General features: G+C 41.4%; 1 protein-coding gene across 12 annotated transcripts; it reads right to left on the bottom strand.

Moving 5' to 3' along the window:
• Window positions 1-1078: 1078 nt before the first annotated feature.
• On the bottom strand, window positions 1079-18437 carry LOC124877158 (RING finger protein 223). Of its 12 annotated transcripts, none has more exons than XM_047380195.1 (5): window positions 18315-18437; window positions 18147-18226; window positions 12108-12146; window positions 11255-12017; window positions 1079-2602 (listed from the first exon to the last, which is right to left on the bottom strand). In XM_047380195.1, the coding sequence occupies exons 4-5, from the start codon at window positions 11872-11874 to the stop codon at window positions 2350-2352; spliced, it is 873 nt and encodes a 290-aa protein (XP_047236151.1). In that variant the 5' UTR covers window positions 11875-12017; window positions 12108-12146; window positions 18147-18226; window positions 18315-18437; the 3' UTR covers window positions 1079-2349. The 12 variants fall into 12 exon arrangements, with proteins under 12 accessions (XP_047236151.1, XP_047236152.1, XP_047236153.1 ...); XM_047380196.1 differs by lacking the exon at window positions 18315-18437 and adding an exon at window positions 17722-18067 and having other exon boundaries at window positions 18147-18308; XM_047380197.1 differs by lacking the exon at window positions 18315-18437 and adding an exon at window positions 17722-18067 and having other exon boundaries at window positions 12104-12146; window positions 18147-18308.
• Between the last annotated feature and the right edge of the window lie 1446 nt (window positions 18438-19883).

A 19883-nucleotide genomic window follows, 5' to 3' on the forward strand; every position in this document is an offset into this window, starting at 1 on the left:
TCTTTTCTCCCTTTTTGTCCCACATGTATCGCTTTCTTGCTTCTTTTTTCCCTTTCATTTCCATCTCCATTGCAATTGAAATAATCCCACTGCAGTTTCTAATAAAGTTTTTAATTTATATCAAGAGGAGCATTATAGCTAACGCTGCAAGGCTCCTCTTGTGAAAGTAAATCTGTTGGGTTTCTTTTTGGCACTCAGACAACAATTCTGAGTCACTCTGCCAGAAAAGGTGGGAAAAGCTCAACAAGCGGATAAAGAAAGCTGATCATTGGACCAAGAAGGACCAAGACTGTCCTACAACAACAGTGTCTTCAGTCAGAGGCTTCTTCAGATCTGCTGTAAGACAAACCGCTACAGGAGATCCTTCCTGCCCACAACCATCAGCTTCTACAACGGCTCTTTGAGAAAACCTTCATAATGAGCTACAACATTTAATTTCCCTTCGGGATTAATAAAAGTAGTTTTGAATTGAATTTGGAATAAAAAAGGTTAAAGAAAGTCTTAATTTACTAGTGTTTCATGCAGATTTTTGTCCAGAAGATACACATCAGCCATAATCTTTTGACCAACATCCACCACTTGACATGTTGATCATTTTATCTCCACCACCAGGTTCATTTTTCCAGAAGAAACAAGACACCACAGAGACACACAGCACAAACCACCATGGACACACTCATGCCTGAGGACCGTTTAGAAGGACCAAACAGACCAACAGTCGTGTTTTTGGACTCTGGAAGGAAGCTGGAGAACCCAGACAAGCACAGGGAGAACCTGCAAATGCCAGGAAGACTCCAGGCTGGGATTTGAATTCAGGACCTTCTTGCTGCAAGGCCACCATGCTGCCAACTGCTCCACCACGCAGCCTCATTATAGAAACATCTGGAATAAATGATGGTGAACGTACTGAACTGATCTTCTGATGATCAAGTTCAACATTTAATAACATTTAATCTGGAAAAGAGTTTGAAATGTAAAATGTGTAACAATCTCAAACAGCAGGTCCAAGATTTAAAACTAACAAAAAATAAATCTACATAATTCAGTTTCATCAAATCAAACATCAAACCTAGGAAACTAGCATTCATTCTGAACTTTATTTAGATTTAATACAGAAGAAAGTTATTTTAAGAGTCATAAATACATAAAACATTATTTTCCAGTGCACAGTAAGACAGGCCGGAGCCTCAGACAAGATAAAAACAGGACGGACAGTACACAGTGTTTTAGGATCCAGAGTGGAACAGACCCCCATTCAGAACCAACAATGAAGCTGGTTTCTGATTTTAGATCACATTTGATATTCAAAACAGTTACTTTAGAAACCCTTCGACTCAGATGTTCATTTGGGACTATTTTAATGTCAGATGAAACTGAATCAAGCAGGGTTCAACATACAGAATGTAAACGGGCTTTCTGATTCTGGCACCAGGCCGGTTCAGCCTGCATCTCCAAGACCCCTGCAGCAGTCTGAACGCTCTGAAAACCACACAGGGTGCAAACCCTGAGTTCATCTTAACAATTGAAACCATTCTAACCTGTCTAGGTTAGAAACGTCAGAGAACCAAACTAAGAAGAAGGAGGAGACTTTAGAAGCCAAAAGAGAAGCGTTTTCCCTGCAGCTTCGCCACTGACCTCAGACATAAAGGTCACTGGAACATTTCTGTGAACAGATGCATTGATGCTTTTTAATACGCAGGCAAATCACAGATCTGCAGAGAGAGACCCATCTGTGCAGGTTGAGGTAATAAGTAGTTTGACTGAACAGAGGAACCAGTTCACAGGTTCTCTGTGGTCCTCTGTCTGAAGGTCACAGAACAGATGGAGCTCAGCTCGTTTGCATGATTTCCATTAACATTTGATTAAAAGAGTCAATAAACAACAGTCTGTCTCTGAGTTTTCATTTGTAAAAGGAACCGGTGCCAGAACCAACCAGTAGGAGAACTTGAAGAACAAAGTGCTGCGTTTGAAGCGAGGTAAAGAAACTAAAAACATCTTCCAAACCTGAAACATTCCTGAAGTGATAAAGTGGAAGCAGATCAGTGGTTTAATGTTTGCTATTTATAGCTTCAGCTGGAAGGAAACTAGACTGACTTTGATCAACCATCTACTAGATGATCAGGGTCCACCGCTTCCCAGCTCACGTTAGTTTCTATGATTTAAAATTTAAATAAAAAATCTTTCTGCATCGGCAACTTCAAAGTTCTGTATCAACGATTCTGAGTTCTTGCAAATCTGGATCAGCTGAACTTCATGATGAAGAAGGAGGAAGTTCCTTGATGGGTTTAATGTGTTGTCCTCCAATCAGATGTAAAAGGCAGACAGGAAGTTATGTAAAGTCACTCGCAGTCAGTTGCGCCTCAGGGTGAGCAGGAAGATGATGACTCCTGTCAGGAGGACCATCATCAAGACCACAGAGGTCAGGAGAAAGGCCCGGCACCCCGGCCGGCCTGTGAGCCGGAACAGAGCACCGCCAATACCCGTGGACTGCCTGCCGCCGTCCCCTGAGGACGGGCTGGGAAGTCCCACGTCCAGAGAGCGGTTCACCGACCTCAGAGAGGTGACCGACCTGCGGCCCTGCCGCCCCGGACCATCGGTGGTCCTGCAGAAAGGGAACAGGATTGTACATGTTGAACAGGCTGCGTAATTAAATGAAATACCAAACTGGATGGAGTTTCTATTAGCACCTTAATTCAGACTCAAGTGCTGAACAAAAAAAATTCATCCCCTTTAAAGAGGAAAAGATCAGGAATACAGGTCCTTCTCAAAATATTAGCATATTGTGATAAAGTTCATTATTTTCCATAATGTCATGATGAAAATTTAACATTCATATATTTTAGATTCATTGCACACTAACTGAAATATTTCAGGTCTTTTATTGTCTTAATATGGATGATTTTGGCATACAGCTCATGAAAACCCAAAATTCCTATCTCACAAAATTAGCATATCATTAACAGGGTCTCTAAACGAGCTATGAACCTAATCATCTGAATCAACGAGTTAACTCTAAACACCTGCAAAAGATTCCTGAGGCCTTTAAAACTCCCAGCCTGGTTCATCACTCAAAACCCCAATCATGGGTAAGACTGCCGACCTGACTGCTGTCCAGAAGGCCACTATTGACACCCTCAAGCAAGAGGGTAAGACACAGAAAGACATTTCTGAACGAATAGGCTGTTCCCAGAGTGCTGTATCAAGGCACCTCAGTGGGAAGTCTGTGGGAAGGAAAAAGTGTGGCAGAAAACGCTGCACAACGAGAAGAGGTGACCAGACCCTGAGGAAGATTGTGGAAAAGGGCCGATTCCAGACCTTGGGGGACCTGCGGAAGCAGTGGACTGAGTCTGGAGTAGAAACATCCAGAGCCACCGTGCACAGGCGTGTGCAGGAAATGGGCTACAGGTGCCGCATTCCCCATGTCAAGCCACTTTTGAACCAGAAACAGCGGCAGAAGCGCCTGACCTGGGCTACAGAGAAGCAGCACTGGACTGTTGCTCAGTGGTCCAAAGTACTTTTTTTGAATGAAAGCAAATTCTGCATGTCATTCGGAAATCAAGGTGCCAGAGTCTGGAGGAAGATTGGGGAGAAGGAAATGCCAAAATGCCAGAAGTCCAGTGTCAAGTACCCACAGTCAGTGATGGTCTGGGGTGCCGTGTCAGCTGCTGGTGTTGGTCCACTGTGTTTTATCAAGGGCAGGGTCATTGCAGCCAGCTATCAGGAGATTTTGGAGCACTTCATGCTTCCATCTGCTGAAAAGCTTTATGGAGATGAAGATTTCATTTTTCAGCACGACCTGGCACCTGCTCACAGTGCCAAAACCACTGGTAAATGGTTTACTGACCATGGTATCACTGTGCTCAATTGGCCTGCCAACTCTCCTGACCTGAACCCCATAGAGAATCTGTGGGATATTGTGAAGAGAACGTTGAGAGACTCAAGACCCAACACTCTGGATGAGCTAAAGGCCGCTATCGAAGCATCCTGGGCCTCCATAAGACCTCAGCAGTGCCACAGGCTGATTGCCTCCATGCCACGCCGCATTGAAGCAGTCATTTCTGCCAAAGGATTCCCGACCAAGTATTGAGTGCATAACTGTACATGATTATTTGAAGGTTGACGTTTTTTGTATTAAAAACACTTTTCTTTTATTGGTCGGATGAAATATGCTAATTTTGTGAGATAGGAATTTTGGGTTTTCATGAGCTGTATGCCAAAATCATCCGTATTAAGACAATAAAAGACCTGAAATATTTCAGTTAGTGTGCAATGAATCTAAAATATATGAATGTTAAATTTTCATCATGACATTATGGAAAATAATGAACTTTATATGCTAATATTTTGAGAAGGCCTGTATTTCTGAGCTGTTGTTCTGGTCTTATTCCAGATCATCATTAAGTTTCTTTATGTTCACGTCCATCTCAACTCCTAAAAGGACTTAACCCAACATAGAATCATCAACAATGTTCTTTTTTTTCACCGTTAATTTCAAATGAAAACTGTTTAAGAAACTCATTTTAGGAAAAATGAGTTCTTTTAGAGATAAAGATTTAGTTTGACAATCCACTTTTCTCATACAGGCTCAGAAGAGTACATGTTGTCATGGATACCAACGTCATTAATTTAGGGATTGTGCTGATTTATTTGAACTTCTTCCTTGACGTGGTTTCCTGATACGAAATGAGCTTTTAAGCACTACTCAAACTTTCAAAGTCAGAAAACTGAGGAGGCCATTTCAGAAGGTTAACGTCAACCATCTTAATCCTTTGGATGCCTATTTGTGATCACTGACCTGTTGGAACACCCAATTGTGTCCAAGTTTCAACCATCTGAGACAAACTGTCCCCGCAGATGGAAAGAAACCTGTTAGGATGTGCAGGAATGACCCAGGGACCACCAAGGCTCATGTCTGAACTGGAAACTGCTGGAACACCAGAGTCACTGTGGGCCTGTTGAACATCAACATGGACTAAGAGGCTCCTGGCCAATAAAAGAGGATCTGCTCTGAAAGAAACGAGGTGTGTTTTTGGAGGAGTTAAGGTGAGGCTTTTACCCAGAGAACACTGTACCATCTGACCCGCATGGTGGTGGTGGCAGCATGCTGTGGGACTATTTTGTCAACAGCGATAATTGAATACTGGAGGACCAGGTTCTAATTGTTCCAACGTGTCCTCAAATTAACATCTAGATGGAATGATGTCAAACACACATCCTGCACACACAGCCTGGTTTCTGATGGACCAAACAGGCCAACAGTGAACTTCTGGAATGACACCAAACTAGCAAGTTCACATCCCAAATATGGACTAAAGGACACCAACCCACTTTCAGTTCTGTCAGGAAGAAAACAGCCTGCCAAGACACCAAATATTAGTGGGTTATAAGGATAAATCTGACCTGGTGTGGATCAAAGAAAATCGACAATAAATCCAAACCTGTGCTTCTAATTGTCGTTTCTAAAAATAATTTCATCCTGAAAAGAAAAAAAGTTTCACTTGAAGTCAAACTTTAATCTGACTTGTGTGCTGGTGAGGTTTCTGAATTTTACAGAACAAAGATTTAAACTGAGAATAAAAACTGTTCAGATTACTGTTAAAATGTTTCTTCTCTATTAATCTAACATAACACACAACAGGAGGACTGAACAGGGAGATGGATCTTCCAGGGGCTTTTGGTGTTCTAGATCTTCCACTGGTTCTCTTCTTTAGCAGGCATCTGCAGGACTTGATTATGTGTTGAAGAGTTAAAATCAGCTGTATTGGAGCAGTGGAACATCTAAAACATGAAGGACACCGGCCTGTTTTCCCACACATCTACCTGTTGTGCCTCAGAATTAGGTCCTAGTCAAGATTAGAGCTCAAGATTAAACAATATTTGCATTTTTACACTCTATCCTCATAGTTATTCTCTCTTAGCTTGTTCTGCCATCTAATCATCTTCTTTGTCCACATGGATTCCAGAAAGCTTCCATGCAAACTAATCTGGATAACCACAACAGTAGAAAAACCCCACACCTTCACTTAGATTAGTTCTTCCTTTCCACTGTCACCATGTGCTTGGTAAGAAGGAGGAATTCCTGCAAAGTCAATGACTTGATGCAATCGTTTCCTTGTGTAGAAAACCTTCAAAAACTGGCTTTACAAGTTGAATTTGACTGAACTGAATTATAACTGGGTTCTAATTGGAACGTATGTAGCTAAACATGAATCTGGCGACTGATGTGATTAGATGTTTCTGTACATAAATGGGATCCATCTTATAAAATGTTTTGTGGTGAGCTCCTGTATTAGAAATAAACGTATAGTGAACATCTTTAGGTCAAGATGTTTTAGGGCCACCTGTATATAAATAGAAGAGTTCCCCAATATTATCGGGGTCATCGAGGTCATCAGCACAAAAGAAATAAACCTGAAAACTAACTTGAAATAAGAATCATAGCCAGGGAATTGGAGGCCCGGCTCCGTGCTGTTGAAAAACCAGCAGATAGCCGAGGCCCTTTAGCCAGCAGAGCCAGCGCAGCCGGGGCCTCAGGCCGGCTGGGTGACGGTACGTAGAAACCATAGTCCTAGATCCCAGCCCACAGGTCACCACCAACCCGTTTGCGTTTCTAACAGATTTTCCCCGCTCAGCGACACACCCGCTGAGAAGCCAACTCTGGTAATTGGCAACTCCATAGTCAGAAACGTGGCACTAGAGACACCAGCGACCATAGTCAAATGTCTGCCAGGGGCCAGAACAGGCGACATCAAATCCTACCTGAAACTGCTGGCTAAGGATAAGCGGGTGTCATTACCGCCAGCGGTAATGACACCCAGTTACGTCAATCGGAGGTCACCAAAGTTAGTGTTGCTTCGGTGTGTAAGTTTGCCAAAACAATGTCGGACTCCGTAATTTTCTCTGGTCCCCTCCCCGATCTGACCAGTGACGACATATTTAGCCGCATGCTGTCATTCAACCGCTGGCTGTCTAGGTGGTGTCCAGAAAACAATGTGGGTTACATTGATAACTGGCGAACATTTTGAGGAAAACCTGGTCTGATCCGGAGAGACGGCATCCATCCCACTTTGGATGGAGCAGCTCTTCTTTCTAGGAATCTGGCCGAATTTATTAGTTCTCCAAAACTCTGACAACCCAGGGTTGAGACCAGGAAGTAGGGTCGTAGTTTAACACTCCTCTCTGCAGCTTCTGTACTGCTACCCACCCATTACCCTATTAAGACAGTGTCTCGCCCATGGCCAAAATTGAATCGATTAAAAAAATAATCTGAAATCAGGAAAATCTCATAAAAATAAACACAACTCAGACTAAAAAGAAAAATAAAACAATTAAATGGGGCTTACTGAACATAAGATTTCTCTCTTCAAAGACTTTGCTAGTTAGTGACCTGATTTGTGACAGATAGATTTATTTTGCCTCACAGAAACCTGGCTGCAGCAAGAGGATCATGTTACTATAAATGAGTCAACTCCTACTAATTATTTAAATTTTCACATTCCTCAAAATACTGGGCGAGGAGGAGGAGTAGCAACCATCTTTCAGCCTGATTTATTGATTAGTCCCAGACCAATCAATATCTACAACTCTTTTGAATATTTAATCCTTAGTTTTCCTCATCCAGATTGCAAAGCACTAAAACCACTTCTGTTTGTGTTTTGTACCGTCCACCAGGCCCTTACTCTCAGTTTTTAGATCAGTTTTCAGACCTTTTATCTGATTTAGTGTTAAATACAGATAAAGTTATTATAGTGGGGGATTTTAACATTCATGTAGACGCTGAAAGTGATAGCCTAAATATAGCGTTTAATGCTATCTTAGACTCAATTGGCTTTGCTCAAAACATTAACAAACCTACCCACCTTTGTCTTCATTCTCTGGACCTTGTGCTGACATATGGCATTGAGTGTAAAGACATAACAATATTTTCTCATAACCCTGTCCTGTCTGACCATTCCTTAATAACCTTTGAGTTTAATTTAACCGAGTACTCCACACCTGAAAGAAAATGTAATTATAGTAGATCATTATCAGGCGATGCTGTAACAACCTTTAAAGAATCTGTTCCACTTTTAATTTCATCATTATCACTGAAAAACACAGTGGAGGGCAATAATTCTTTTTCTGCCCCTTCACAAATTGATTCTTTTGTTCATAGTGTTTCTTCATCATTGGGTGATGCATTAGACAATGCAGCCCCCTTGAAAAATAAGGTAATTATTCATAGGAGGCTAGCTCCTTGGTTTAATTCAGAGCTGCATACTCTAAAGCACAATGTTAGAAAATTGGAGAGAAATTGGCGCTCTACACACCTAGAGGATTCCTACTTAATCTGGAAAAATAGCCTATTGTTGTATAAAAAGATACTTCGCCAAGCCAGAACAGCTTATTTCTCATCATTAATAGAAGAGAACAAGAATAATCCTAGGTTTCTCTTTAGTACAGTTGCTAAACTTACACAGAGTCATAGCCCTGTTGAGCCATCCATTCCCTTAGCTCTTAGCAGTCATGACTTTATGGGATTCTTCTTAAATAAAATTGATTCTATTAAAAATAAAATCTTTGACATACTCCTGAAGATGATTACTTCATCCTCAGCAAGTGAGACAACATTGGAAATAACTGCAGAACCTGATTTGTGTTTGGACTGTTTTGATCCTGTGGAGCTTCCTGAGTTATCAGAAATATTAGCTTCATCTAAACCTTCAACTTGTATGTTAGACCCAATCCCAACCAAATTATTTAAGGAAGTGTTCCCTCTGATTACCAGCCCCATTTTAGATATGATTAATCTATCTTTAGTAAATGGATCAGAACCACAGGCTTTTAAGGTAGCTGTAATTAAACCTTTACTTAAGAAACCTTCACTTGATCAAGATGACTTGAAAAATTACAGACCTATATCCAATCTTCCATTCTTTTCTAAAATTCTTGAGAAAATAGTTGCTAATCAAATGTGTGAACATTTATGCAGCAATGACCTGTTTGAAGAGTTTCAGTCAGGTTTCAGAGCTCATCATAGCACTGAAACAGCTCTGCTGAAAGTCACTAATGATATTCTTATGGCCTCAGATAATGGACTTGTGTCTGTTCTGGTTCTGTTAGATCTCAGTGCTGCATTTGATCCAGTCGATCATAATATTCTCTTAAAAAGGCTGGAATATGCTGTAGGGATCAGGGGAACAGCGCTAGGCTGGTTTAAATCTTATCTGTCTGACAGATTCCAGTTTGTTCATGTAAATGATAAATCATCTTTAAACTCCAGGGTTAATTGTGGAGTACCACAGGGTTCAGTACTTGGGCCAATTCTCTTTACTATATATATGCTTCCAATAGGTCAAATTATCAGGCAGCATAGGATACATTTTCACTGTTACGCTGATGATACTCAGCTTTACTTATCCATAAATCCTGATGAGCCCAACCAGTTAGATAGACTACAAGCATGTCTTGAAGATATAAAAACTTGGATGACTTTAAATTTTTTGCTTCTAAATTCTGACAAGACAGAAGTTGTCGTCTTTGGACCGGAGTCTTTAAAAAAGAAACTGCTTAGTCAATCACTTAACCTGGATGGCATTAAATTGACCTCCGGTAATAAAGTAAAAAACTTTGGTGTTATTTTTGACCAGGACATGTCATTTAAATCCCATATTAAACAGGTTTCTAGGGTTTCCTTCTTTCATCTCCGGAACATTGCCAAAATTAGAAATATCCTGTCCAGGAGTTACGCTGAAAAATAGTCCATGCATTTGTTACTTCAAGGCTGGACTATTGTAATTCTTTACTATCAGGATGTTCACAAAATGTAGTTAAAAGCCTTCAGCTGATTCAAAATGCTGCAGCAAGAGTTCTGATGAAAATTAAAAAGAGAGATCATATTTCTCCTATTTTAGCTTCCCTTCATTGAATTATTCCCTTCAAAATTCTCCTCCTCACATATAAAGCCCTTAATGATCTAGCTCCATCATACATCAGAGATCTGATTGGTCCATATGTTCCTAACAGAGTACTTCGTTGTCACACTGCAGGTTTACTGGTGGTTCCTAGAGTCTCTAGAAGTAGAATGGGAGGCAGATCCTTTAGTTATCAGGCTCCTCTCCTGTGGAACCAGCTCCCAGTTTTAGTCCGTGAGGCAGACACCCTGTCTACTTTTAGGGTTGGCTTAAAACTTTCCTTTTTGATAAAGCTTATAGTTAGAGTGGCTTAGGTTATCCTGAGCTATCTCTGTAGTTATGCTGCTATAGGCTTAGGCTGCTGGAGGACATAATGACCACTTTCACCCTCTTCGCTACATTCTCACACTACTCTCCAATTTTGCATTATTTGCTGTTATTTCAGCTTTTAACTTTGTTCTCTCTTTTCTCTTCCTAGAAGCTACACCTGGCCTGGCTCTGTGTCTACCTGTGACACCTTTCTGGAGGGGGGCATCGTCGGAGCTTCTGCTGGCAACAACTTAATGCTCACCTTCTACAGATGATCCACATGACCCTGTCTTTCAGTGTTTAACCCTTTCTCTCTCCTAGACATGGCTACTGACTGAGCTTCTACTGTGACTAACTCTATGTGCTCTCTTTCAGACTCTAACCTTGAAAACTGGCTCAGAGTTTATTTGTTCTTTCTTTCTAGATGAAACGACTAAAGGAGCTACTTCCATTAACATTTACTTTTCTTTCCCATAGAAAGTACCCCTGGATCAGTGCTTCTTTGTTCTCTTTGTGTCTCTGCTCTGTTCTCTCAAACCCCTTGTCGGTCGTGGCAGATGGCCGCTCACACTGAGCCTGGTTCTGGTTCTGCTGGAGGTTTCTTCCTGTTAAAAGGGAGTTTTTCCTCTCCACTGTCGCTACATGCATGCTCAGTATGAGGGATTGCTGCAAAGTCAATGCCAGTGACTGTCCACTGTCTCTACATGCTCATCCAGGAGGAGTGAATGCTGCAAGTCACTGACTGGATGCAATCTGTTGGGTTTCCTTAGATAGAAAAACTTTTTATCCAATTTGATTAAATAGCTGAATCTGACTGCACTGTTCAATGATTAGTATTAGTATTAGTATTTTATTTGAGGTGGATTCATATCCTCGGATTTGATGGAGCAGAAGCTCTTTAGCTCAGCGCACAAACAAAAGAACCCTTCTGTTTCACTTTCTAAGATCCTTTGTTAGAAACATCTGCAGATGGTCTCTGTTTGTTTGGGGACAGAAAAGACAAAAACAGTCCAACCTTGAGACAAGAATCAAATATGTGAATTCAGCCTGACCTTTTGACCTGCAGCTTCCCTTTGTTGCGGATAAAGCGGATGCTGTAGACCCTCTGCATGGCGGCCGGCAGGTAGGAGAGCACGTCCGAGTCTGTGGCCAGTTTGGGAAGGCCGAGGGGAGGCAGTGGAGTCAGGCCGCGGCACAGCGGGCACTGGATGGCGCTGGGCTCACATGACTTGACGTTCATGCGTGCCAGGCACTCCAGGCAGAAGGTGTGTTTGCAGTTCAGCATCTTGGGGCAACGGAAGATGTTGTTGAACTGGCTAAAGCAGATGGCGCACTCCAGATCTGGAGAGTTTTCATCGAAGCACTCGGTCTGGGGAGGAGATGACTGGAGGTCCGGGGATGGGATGGAGACCTGATGGGAGTGGAGGGCAGTGGGAGGAGGGTAGGGGTTATCTATGGTTGATGATGCTGTGGGACTGAAAGCTGGGAGTGGCAACGTGGAGCTGGATGTTCGGACATGATCATCTGATGGGAAATGAACGACTGGAGAAGGTGGCAGAGAGCTGTGGTTGGTCTGGATAAATGGAGGCTTAGGTGGATCAAAGGAATAAGTAAGATTGGAGGCTGAATACGGAGTGCTTGAAAATCCAGAAGCATCTCCATAGGGATTCATAACTGGTCAAGAGAAGAAATTAGAGATCCAGGGAAGAAAACGGGTGGATGGACGAGGAACTTTAGGCTTCGGCAGCAGGCAGGGACAGGAAGCATCAGTGGTTTGTTAACAGAAGTCTTCACACCATGATGGTTTCTTTAAAACTGGATGGAAGAAGAATAAAGATACAACAGTAAATATTTCTCACTGTAATGATGAGAATTATATGAGCCCAACCGTCAGAACCTACATACGTTCCCACGCAGTCCTGACCTGATGTTTACACACCACTCCTGGTTAGAGGGAAAGCCACGATTATTAAAAATGTTTTTCTTTTATTAATGTTTTTCAGTAAAGCATGGAGGAAACCATGGAGTTTACTGGGTTCTACCAGCCGAACCGGATCTGCTACAGGAACCTTTCAGTCATCACTGTCCATCTTTTCAGCATCATCTGTCCTGCTTTACCTTCAGGATCAAACCTGAGATGTTGTCATATATAGGTCCTTCTCAAAATATTAGCATATTGTGATAAAGTTCATTATTTTCCATAATGTCATGATGAAAATTTAATATTCATATATTTTAGATTCATTGCACACTAACTGAAATATTTCAGGTCTTTTATTGTCTTAATACGGATGATTTTGGCATACAGCTCATGAAAACCCAAAATCCCTATCTCACAAAATTAGCATATCATTAAAAGGGTCTCTAAACGAGCTATGAACCTAATCATCTGAATCAATGAGTTAACTCTAAACACCTGCAAAAGATTCCTGAGGCCTTTAAAACTCCCAGCCTGGTTCATCACTCAAAACCCCAATCATGGGTAAGACTGCCGACCTGACTGCTGTCCAGAAGGCCACTATTGACACCCTCAAGCAAGAGGGTAAGACACAGAAAGACATTTCTGAACGAATAGGCTGTTCCCAGAGTGCTGTATCAAGGCACCTCAGTGGGAAGTCTGAGGGAAGGAAAAAGTGTGGCAGAAAACGCTGCACAACGAGAAGAGGTGACCGGACCCTGAGGAAGATTGTGGAGAAGGGCCGATTCCAGACCTTGGGGGACCTGCGGAAGCAGTGGACTGAGTCTGGAGTAGAAACATCCAGAGCCACCGTGCACAGGCGTGTGCAAGAAATGGGCTACAGGTGCCGCATTCCCCAGGTCAAGCCACTTTTGAACCAGAAACAGCGGCAGAAGCGCCTGACCTGGGCTACAGAGAAGCAGCACTGGACTGTTGCTCAGTGGTCCAAAGTACTTTTTTTGGATGAAAGCAAATTCTGCATGTCATTCGGAAATCAAGGTGCCAGAGTCTGGAGGAAGACTGGGGAGAAGGAAATGCCAAAATGCCAGAAGTCCAGTGTCAAGTACCCACAGTCAGTGATGGTCTGGGGTGCTGTGTCAGCTGCTGGTGTTGGTCCACTGTGTTTTATCAAGGGCAGGGTCAATGCAGCTAGATATCAGGAGATTTTGGAGCACTTCATGCTTCCATCTGCTGAAAAGCTTTATGGAGATGAAGATTTCATTTTTCAGCATGACCTGGCACCTGCTCACAGTGCCAAAACCACTGGTAAATGGTTTACTGACCATGGTATCACTGTGCTCAATTGGCCTGCCAACTCTCCTGACCTGAACCCCATAGAGAATCTGTGGGATATTGTGAAGAGAACGTTGAGAAACTCAAGACCCAACACTCTGGATGAGCTAAAGGCCGCTATTGAAGCATCCTGGGCCTCCATAAGACCTCAGCAGTGCCACAGGCTGATTGCCTCCATGCCACGCCGCATTGAAGCAGTCATTTCTGCAAAAGGATTCCCGACCAAGTATTGAGTGCATAACTGTACATGATTATTTGAAGGTTGACGTTTTTTGTATTAAAAACACTTTTCTTTTATTGGTCGGATGAAATATGCTAATTTTGTGAGATATGAATTTTGGGTTTTCATGAGCTGTATGCCAAAATCATCCGTATTAAGACAATAAAAGACCTATTCGTTCAGAAATGTCTTTCTGTGTCTTACCCTCTTGCTTGAGGGTGTCAATAGTGGCCTTCTGGACAGCAGTCAGGTCGGCAGTCTTACCCATGATTGGGGTTTTGAGTGATGAACCAGGCTGGGAGTTTTAAAGGCCTCAGGAATCTTTTGCAGGTGTTTAGAGTTAACTCGTTGATTCAGATGATTAGGTTCATAGCTCGTTTAGAGACCCTTTTAATGATATGCTAATTTTGTGAGATAGGAATTTTGGGTTTTCATGAGCTGTATGCCAAAATCATCCGTATTAAGACAATAAAAGACCTGAAATATTTCAGTTAGTGTGCAATGAATCTAAAATATATGAATGTTACATTTTCATCATTACATTATGGAAAATAATGAACTTTATCACAATATGCTAATATTTTGAGAAGGACCTGTAAATGTTAGATGTAAAATAATTATTTTTCTAAGCAGCTCATTAAACAGACCTTTTATCTTCACTACCAGAAATCTCATCAAATGTTTCTTCTAGTTTCTGTCTGCAAATATTCAGACGGACCCAAACCAGCTCAGCCTCCAGAGGGAACGGACCCGTCTGGAGTGTCTGGTCTACATGCAGCCCAGTGGTATGTTAGTGCTCATAAGTTTACATACCCTGGCAGAAACCCAACACTATTGTCACAGGTGTTGGGTTTGCTTGTAGAACTCCAGTTCTAGTTAAGTTGGGATGTTGTGTCAAACCTACATAAAAATAGAATACAGTGATCCTAAATCCATAACAAGAATGATATATTTAATGCTCAAACTGAACAACTTTGTTTTTTTTGCAAATATTCACTCATTTTGAGTTTGATGATTGCAACACGTTCCATCAAAACTGGACAGGGTCAAGTTCACCACCATGTTTCATCAACTTTCCTTCTAACAGCAATCAGCGTTTGGGAACTGAGGGAAACTAATTGTTGAAGCTTTCTAGGGGGAATTCTTTCCCAATCTTGCTTGATAAACAACTTCAGTTGTTCAACAGTCTGGGGTCTCCATTGTCATATTCTGATCTTCATGCTCCACACATTTTCAATGGGAGACAGGTCTGGACTGCTGGAGGGCCAGTCTAGTACCAGAACTCTCTTACTACGAAGCCATGCTGTTGGAACATGAGCAGAATATGGCTGGGCATCATCTTACTGAAATAAGCAGGACTTTCCCAAAGAAGATGTTGCTTGGATGGCAGCAGATGTTGCTCCAGAACCTGGACGTAGCCTTCAGCATTAATGGTGCCTTCACAGATGTGCCAGTTACCCATGATGCCATGCACACAAAAACACCCCCATCTCATCACAGAAGCTGGCTTTAGAACGTTGTGCTGATAACAATCCGGATAGTCCTCCCTCCTCCTCTTTGGCCCCGAGGACACAACGTCCATGATTTCCAAAAACTATTTGAAATGTGGACTCGTCAGACCACAGCACAACTTTTCACTTTGTGACAGTTTCAGGCGGCATTTCTGGGTGACCTGTTTCCAGTAAACCTGTTCACCTGCGGTATGATACTAACTCTTTTTAGAGTAGAACATTCCTCAACGTTCCCAGTCGTTTGTTTCCCCTGTCCCAGCTTTGTTGGAACCTGTTGCAAGCATCAAATTCAAAATTAGTGAATATTTGCACAAAAAAAAACACGTTTTTTCAGTTTAAACATTAAATATCTTATGTTTGTAGTGGATTCAGTTGCATAAAGGTTAAACAGGATTTGCAGATTAACACAACGTCCCATCTTCACTGGAATTGGGGCTGTAAGACACCAGTGGGTTTGTGGGCTCCCAACAGAACCCAGCATGTTTCATCCAGGAAGCCATTAGGAAGGTGAAAGGATGAAGTTGCAGGCAGTTTGTGCAGCATCTGGGTGGTGGAGTTGTTTCAGGCTGGAGGAGGATGAGGGTAACCCTGCATCATGGTGCAGGGTGACAACATTTTCATGAGCTTTTTATGTACCACTTGGTTCTAGCATCAGACCACTGGCATCTATGGACCCCACATATGTAGCAGTTGCACAATACACCCGAATACCTGCAAACCCACATCAGGACACCTGAATCAATCTGCAAATGCTGATGATGCTGTCTAATATGAGGCATCTTCTTCATCTGGTGACCTTCACTCACCGGTACTGTCTGTCAGATGCTCCAGTACCTGCCTGATTACAGTACTGCTCAAATCAGGGGTTACAAACAATATCTTTCTGGGGCTTAACTTGACTCTGCATTAGTAGGAGTTAAATATTGTGCATCCCTGAATATCCTGCAAGATGTTAACTAATAAAGCCTCTGTAGACCAACATTGGAGTCCAAATCAAGCATGACCCAGATTCCTCCTCCATCTTCACCTCATAATAAGGTCCAAACTCTAGAAGGTAGCATTTATTTTCAGCCCAACACCGTACCAAATATTTCTGCCTCCTCACATCTCACAGGCACAGGAATGTGGAGTCCAGCATGCACTTTTTAAAGCTTGGAGCTCTTGGACCCATCATCGGGGATGTCGAGCAGAACTCCCACATCCCAAACAAACCTTTCAACATGTCAACAGGTCCATTTCCTCAGCTTGGGCCCAATAAACACCAAACTAGCTACACTTTGTAACCTGACCTTCTAACATGGTGGAAACTAATATAAAATATCTCCTGACAGACTCAGGCTGAAAGGAAACGAGCAAATAAAAGTTTACAGGTTGGAGGTTGGATCAGATCGGATCCGTGGACCTGTGAAAAAAACAAGATCAGTTCTGAAAACCTCAGCAGTTTCAGTAGAGTTCACAACCATCACGGCCCAGCTGCAACTGTTGGGAAGAAGAATGAAAAACAGGACATGATTTTTATCACCCAGCTCAGCTATTGCTGTTATGAAAAGTCAGAATGTCAGCTGTAAAAAGGCTCTAATCTTAAAGTTTTTCAGACTTTCCTTTAAAAACAACACGGATTACATAATAAAATCAAAAAGGTCCTAAAATATTAATCTAAAATGTCTTCTCTAAACGGCAGAGAGCTCCTACCTCCAGCCTGGTAGGAAGCTGTGGTCCTTTCTGACACATCAGCTCTCTGTAACCGAGCTGCTGCACATTTCCATTGGTTTGCATACGTTTCCGTAAAACTGGATTCTGTTCTGAGTCCCAGAGATCCGCTTTACTGAACACGTTCTAATCTAGCGGGGGCAGAAATTTGCATTGTCCATGTTATTTACAGAGGGAAATCAGATGCAAACCACTCCGGCCTGCTGAATGTAGAAACACTGAGCAGGAATCACCTCGGTTCCTCTGACACAAACATCTCTGCTGAGAGAGAGCTGGCTTTGGATGAAACTCCACACATCAACATGTTTCTGACTTCAGACATTAAACTGAAAGTAAAATTATGATTAATTAGTTTATCAAACTGCTAAAAAGTTGGTCATTTTGGCTCATGGCTGTTGCCCCTAAATTAAATATCTAAACCAAACATTAATTATCAAAGAAGAATGTAAAACCTTTGAGAAAATACAGTAGAAATATGTATAAATGCATCAGAAAAGGATAAGGAGGGATGGAAGTTTTAAAACTCACGTCACATGTAGCATCAACCTATAACCTTCAACAATGAAATTTAACTTCAGTTGATCAATTAATACAAAAATATGTTCCTAAACTTAAGGTTGTTTTAAAATAAGCACATATTAAACACCTTCAGGCTGAGACGTGTGTGGTCTTTAGTTTGGAAGGTCCTTCAAGCAGAAAATGAAACCCGACATTGATTTGTGTGAACTGGGCATGCGCTGAACTCCGCAACAGAGTTGATTGTCTGCTTAAAAAATAGGTTTTATCTTTGTTTATATGCTTTAAAAGTGTTTAAAAAAAAAAACCAACCTCAAACATCATCTAGAAGCTCCAGATTTCCACAGTTCTGTTGTTTTTCTGTTTAGCTTCAAGCATCTGATGCCAGCTCTCCTAAATGAAAGCTGCGCACTGAAGCTCAGTAACTTAAAGTCCAGGTTTATTTGGTCCAATTTGACCTCTTCTGAAACTTTTTGAAAACGATTCTGTGGACGTGCTAATTTTGTTCCCTTTATTCTGACCAGTTCCAAAAACAGGCGCTAAAAACTGCGCAAAACCTGTGTACAGTTTGGATGATATCGCAACAAAGATGAATGAACTGCTCCGTGGATCCATTAACCAGGAACGTCCATGAAGTTTTCATCCGTCTGAATATCACCTGTTAAACATCTAGTCAGTTATTTTTGCTCATGCAAACCAATCAGTGATAAATCTGTACAGCCTCGGTTTGTTTTTACCGGTTCTGATCTCCTTCCTTGTACCAAACTGCAGGTTTGTTGGATCCAGATTTGATGTCCTGTCTGCTTCCAGTAAAGCTCTGCTGGTTTACAGATCAACATTAAAACTGATGATTAAAAGCAGGAAACGGCTCCAAAGGTTCCTGCAGAGTTTGCAGACTGACGCACCTGAGGAAAGTGATGCTGATTGCTGCTGAGGCTCAGTAATTAACGCCAACAATCCTGTCCTGTAGATGCTGGTTAATAGTTGGTCCACATCAGAATATTTTTGATCTAAAAATTCATCATTAGGACCCAGAATCCACTGTAGCACAGGCGGGCAGAACCGAACAGAGGTTTCTGGGGCTTTGAACAGAACTTGGTTCCAGTAAAACCAATTAATTACGAATCAGCCAGCCAGAAAAGCTCCACTATACACTAGAAGTTTTTAAACGTTTAGATTAAACAATTTATCACTTCAGTTTATTTTTTAATAAAAATGTAAATCCATAGTCTTTATTTATTTTTTAGTATTTAGTTAAAATAATACACCCTCCTCTTGTCCCGCACCAGGATATCAGGTTTTTAAAACAAAGATTCTGGGTTTGGAAAATATTAGCAGATTAAATTCAGATACTGGGATCTTATCAGGAAGCAGGTGAGGTGATGTTATGCACCTTCCAGGCCAGCAGAGGGCCCTATACAACCGCATGGTCCAGTTCTGCAGGAATATGGACCAGAATGGACCAGATGCCAGAAACCTTCTGCACCACAGAACCATTTTTACTATCAGTACAGCTAAATATAACTCATTTAAAGCTACTAATGTTATATGACCATTTGAAAAAAGACAACTTAAAATATTTGACAAATATGTACTAAATGAAATTTATTTAAAAAAAAAAAATCGATATTTTATTTCTATTTGTAAGTTTTAATTTAAAGGAAAAAAATCAAACTTTTGAGGAAGAACACATTATTCTCTTATGGGATGTTTGTCAGGTTTAAAACCTACAATACGTATAACAACACAAAAACAAGAGAGAGACAAAGTATTAGTTATTTTACTCGCTTGCGAGGAGAGACGGTCAGAGTTGCTTTCAGTTACAAACTCTCCACCACTCTGAAAACAATTCGACCGCAATCCTCTTTTTATTGTCTTCTGGGGGTCCCTAGTTTACAAAAATATTAATCTTTAAAGGATGGGAAACAACAGCTACACCGTAAACAAGTTATAAACAACTTTATCCTTTAACAACACATTTCCACAATCTCCTCCAGTCCAGGATCAGTTGCCTTTCATTAGCCTCTCTTTATGACCTCCTCAACTGGACTGCTTCCTTTCCTGCAAGCTCAGCTCCATTTATGATCTTTGCCTGCAGACAACTCATCAGATCATTTACTCACACACATCTTGAATGATTATAAGATCAAATAACCAAGTTAAAGAATAAGAACAATATAAGACAAATCTTTATTCAATTGTTCCAACAATGTTAATATTTGTGCAAAATGATGTAAAAAAATGGAACTCATTCTGTTGTGAAAATTAAATGCAATTATCCCATAAAAAATTTAAAAAACAGCTAAAACCTGCATTTGTTATTATGTCTACAGTTAAAAATATTAGTTGGTTATTTATCACACAAAGTTATTAAGAGCCATTGTGGAAGGTCCAAATAGCCACTTGTGCCTGTGGGGCCGCAGGTTGTAGACTCCAGGTATAGACCTTTTTCTGTATGATATCTGTTGTTGAAA

Source organism: Girardinichthys multiradiatus, chromosome 12, assembly GCF_021462225.1.
Source record: "Girardinichthys multiradiatus isolate DD_20200921_A chromosome 12, DD_fGirMul_XY1, whole genome shotgun sequence".
Classification (NCBI taxonomy): Eukaryota; Metazoa; Chordata; class Actinopteri; order Cyprinodontiformes; family Goodeidae; genus Girardinichthys; species Girardinichthys multiradiatus.